The sequence below is a fragment of the Montipora foliosa genome, chromosome 5 (assembly GCF_036669935.1).
Source record: "Montipora foliosa isolate CH-2021 chromosome 5, ASM3666993v2, whole genome shotgun sequence".
Classification (NCBI taxonomy): domain Eukaryota; kingdom Metazoa; phylum Cnidaria; class Anthozoa; order Scleractinia; family Acroporidae; genus Montipora; species Montipora foliosa.
Window position 1 is genome coordinate 15,410,861 of NC_090873.1, and position 4,567 is coordinate 15,415,427.

The window sequence follows — 4,567 nt, forward strand, 5'->3', positions numbered from 1 at the left end:
CCATGGGAAGGAGGTTGGAAGTATTTGAGAAAATAAAGGAGCTCACATGTATACAGGAGGAGAAAGCTTTCACCAAATCAGAAGGTGATTGATATTTTTTGGTTTTATTTGTTGTTTATCAGTTTTGCTTTTTCTCAGTACCAGTCATCTGATCGCTTGGTGTCGAGCATGTACACTGTTTGTAACATTATATATTCATTTTTAAATAGTTAATGCCCAGGTGTGGAAAAAGAAAATTACCAAGGCAGACAGGTCCACTTGGAAAGCAAACGATAAAGCACGTTACCTGGAAAAGTAAGTCTTAAAGACCCTTTGTCACTTACTGTGATGCATCGCGGGCAAACAACGGAATCGTGGACCACAAAATGGCCACTTTTATGCGAATGCTTGATTGGAGAGGAAATCCGTGTCCATCGAGTTATTTATTGTTGGTTTTATGACCTGTTTAAGTGTTTTCGAACTCTCCAGCTTCTCTTCTAGTCCTTTTGCTATTTTTTTATAACATCCCCTAATGATAAGTTGAGATTTTGTTTGCAGATTTTTATGGAGAAATGCCACGGCCGAAATGGAAAGAAAAATTGGTGAAAGTTTGGTTGCGAGAATCGGTGTACTCTGTGTGGAAAAGCAAGAAGGACCTTGCAGGATATGGTAGCAACATGAACAGTGAGTTTGCTGAGTTTCTTCTCCATCGTGAAAGCTCCGCTTTGAGTCTGCATGACGGAAATTCAAACAAGAGGCGACGCGAGGAAATAAGCTGGGAATTGGATGATGTATCGCCAGTTGCAAGTAAGTATTGTTTTCCTTTTGCTTTTATCAATTTGGCCTTTTAGTATACAGTATTAAAGTAAGATAATATTTGATTTGCAGTTCGCAGACCTCTGTTCCAATCTACCCCATCAAGAGCCCCGATCCAACATGTTCCACAGCACAAAGCGCTGTCATCTTCCTCTTCAACTGTGAGAAAGTGAGTACGCTTTCAAGTAGCTTTATTTCAGTTTCCTTTTCTCTATTTTTGTTAAAAAACTGCAAGTGTTTGATGTATTTTTTTTTATATTTTTTTTTTGCTGGAGAAAAAACAGCTATGTCGACGTTACTGGAGTTTCGGAAATTGACAACGAGTTTGGAGCTATTTCACAACATACAGTTACCTTCACAAAATGTCAAACAGTGAACGAGCATTTTGCATCAATACCCGGGAATCCATTTGCATTATCTAGTGTTGATTCTGGTTCTAGCTGCTGTGATAGCGACAGTGATTCTGAACAGTTCTACAGGTTGGTTGTTTAGTTTTCCTGTCAATACTTGTAGCCTGGTCACAAATGAGGTAATGTGCAAAACAATAGATGCTATTCTTATTCAATGACATGCAAATAAGTGGCGGAGTATTCTGCATCCTGGCTGTTTGTTATTTTTTATTTTCTAAATTGTACATGCAGCTACTCTTTCTCTTCAGATGAATTTCACGAATATTTAATAATTATTCGCCGAAGACGAAGTCCAGGTGAATATTGACCGATAATCACTGAGCCTAGGGCGAATAATAGTTTTAGTATAAATACACGGGTGATTATTTCAAAAAAGAGGGGAGAAAAGGTATTTCAATGCGAAAATACAGTGGCAAAACAACTACTGGCAGCCATTTGGGCTGTCGAGGTGATTATCGGCTGATAATCTGAGATAGCGAGCCAATGAGAGCACACGATTTTGTATAATCACCTGCGTATTTATACTAATAGAAACATAATTTTATTTTGTATAGATAGAAACTTTTACCTAGAGGACTCAACATCTTTTTTTTTTTGCTTCTAGGCTTACTACCATTTTAAATCAAAGTGACAACTCAGATGAGACAGATTCTGGCGAGGATATCGATTGCTACTCAGAGGGCCCTGAAGTTCTTGACAGTGAAGATGATGACGAAACTGCATTGACAGATGAGTGAGTGATAAATATAAAACATGCATACATGCACAACCCCTTGTACAAATTGATAATGTTTTAAAATGTTACTTTTATCATAAATGGTAACCTTCACAATTTTTTTTTTATAAATGATGTGGTTTAATATTACATTTGGTTTAAAATTTTTTAAACCAGCTTGATTGGTATTTCCCTTTGTGACAGACAGTAAAAATGAATATGAGACAATGAAAACTATAAATCAACCTGTTTTGAAATAATATAAAATTTTAACCACAACACAAATATCCAAATTCCTCTTCTGCAATTAATTTATTTTGGAAGTTCAACTCCCCCTCTCCTTACCTCTTTTCTAGCCCCAAGTTAAAAGATTTTATTTTTACTTAGGTCGGATCTTAATGAGACAACCTTAACAGCAAGCTCAGTATCTTTCTGCAACGATGTCAGTACTGATGAAGAGCTTGCCACTCCTGAGATGATGTACTCAAGTGTATCCCCAAACATTTATATGGAGAGAACCCCAACCAGAGATACTAGCGCATCAAAAAATATAATAAAAAGGTTTACACTGGCTAAAATATTGTGTTGGACGTTTCGGCAACTGCTGTTGCCTTCCTCAGCAGGGATGAAAAATGCAAAAATCTAACGGTGTCCCGATGGTACACGATGCATATAAATATAAAATCGCACTTCAAAAGAATATTTTAAAAAATGAAATAGACAATAAAAACGAAAGTCTCCAGAGCACTCTAAAATATTTTTACAAATTCTTTATGTTATTGTAAACGTTTGGAAGTGCTATGTGCTCGTTTATAGCCTTCGTATCTCGTAAGGAATGCCAAGCCTCCAGAATAAGTCTTTGTCGCCATGCCGATGATCTGTCAACAATTTCGACGTTCATCAAGTCTATTTGGTGATTGTAGCGCATGTGGTGTTTGGCCAACAAAGAGTTTTCATCTAATGTTGCTATGGCCTTTGAGTGCTCTTTGACGCGTGTTTTTAGCGCGCGCGATGTCTGACCGCTGTAAACACAATCACAATCTTTGCATTTGATCTTATATACGATTCCTCTAGAGGCCTCCCTCTCGATTTTGTCCTTTGGTTTTTTAAGTATATTTGAGATTGTCCGAATAGGTTTATGAGCAACCTTAATGTTGAAACCTCAAAGAACCCTCGCGATTTTCTCGGAGAATCCTTTGGCATAGGGCAAAACAACCATACCGCGCTGGTCGGAATCATTTACTTCTTGTTGTCTGTTGCATTGGCGACCATTGTAGATGAAATTGGCAGGGTAGTTATTAGCGGTAAGGGCTTTTGCTACTCTCTTAGCTTCTCGTACAGCTTCCTCTTCGGTGGACGGGATATTCTTTGCGCGATCCATGAGGGTGCGTATGACCGAGTATTTATGTTGGGGGTGGTGATGAGATTTGAAGTCAAGGTAGCGGGTCGGTGTGGGTAGCTTTTCTGTATACAGACACGGTGATCGAGCCATCGTCTTGTCTGGTTGTTTTTGTGTGAAGAAAGGCAATAGAACCTTCTGATTCTATCTCGATGGTAAATTTGATGTTAGTGTTGACAGAATTGAGGTGTGCGTGGAATTCATCCGCGTGTTCCCTTTTTATGCATACATGGCTGTCATCTACGTATCTGATCCACCATTTGGGAGAGTTTGGAGCCGATAACAGGGCCTTTTCTTCTACATATTCCATGACGAGATTGGCTAAGATGGCGCTGACTGGAGATCCCATCGGACAACTGAAAATTTGTTTGAAATGGTCACCTTGGAACACGAAGAAGTTATTGTCGAGGACGAACTGTAAAAGGGCAATGGTATTCTGGATGGATAAATTTGTTCTTTCAGGTAGTGATTTATCAAAGTCGAGTCTTTCTTTAACAACTTCCATGGCTAGATGGGTAGGAATGCAAGTGAACAGTGACACGACGTCAAAGGATACTAGGATTTCGTCGGGATCCACTGACATAGTGCGGATCTTTTCAAGGAAAGATGCGCTGTTCTTAACTGTGTACTTATTGTTTTGAAGTGGTGACAAGATATTGGCGAGGTATTTGGACAATTCGTATGTGGGAGACCCAATGGCGCTCATAATTGGTCTTAACGGGACGTTGTCTTTGTGGATTTTGGAAAGGCCATAAAATGATGCCGGTGTGGAGTCGGTACTATGAAGTTTGTGATAGAGCTTCGGTTCCAACTGTTTTTTGTCGCTGTCATGTGGGGCTGGCTGATCTTTAATCTGTAGGAGAAGTTTATTGAGGGATTTTTCGGTGCTCGATGTTGGGTTCCTTCTTTTATCTGTTATCTTCTCGTAAGTTTTATCATCGTTTAGAAGGTTGTTTACTTTCTCAGTGTAGTCGTTGGTATTCATCACGACTACGGCTCGGCCCTTATCGGCTGGCAAAATTGTAACAGACTTGTCTTTGGCAAGATCTTTGAGCGCTTTTTTCCTCTTCACTAGTGATGTTTTTTCGTGGGGGAGGGCGCCAACTGTTAATAGCAGAAGTGACTGAAGCTCTGACGAGGTCTTTTTCGGCGTCAGGAAGCTGATCTATGCCAGATTCGATCGAGGAAACAATTTGAGGCACTGGTAAACTCTGCGGAGTGATGGCAAAATTAAAGTTGAGGCTTAAA

General features: G+C 39.5%; 1 protein-coding gene across 1 annotated transcript; it reads right to left on the bottom strand.

Moving 5' to 3' along the window:
* Positions 1-3,353: 3,353 nt before the first annotated feature.
* LOC138002242 (uncharacterized) lies at positions 3,354-4,304 on the bottom strand. Its single transcript, XM_068848317.1, has one exon. The coding sequence runs from the start codon at positions 4,302-4,304 to the stop codon at positions 3,354-3,356; it is 951 nt and encodes a 316-aa protein (XP_068704418.1).
* Between the last annotated feature and the right edge of the window lie 263 nt (positions 4,305-4,567).

Excerpts from the sequence above, each read along its gene's own strand:
- LOC138002242 (XM_068848317.1), bottom strand. The coding sequence starts at position 4,304 with ATGAATACCAACGACTACACTGAGAAAGTAAACAACCTTCTAAACGAT.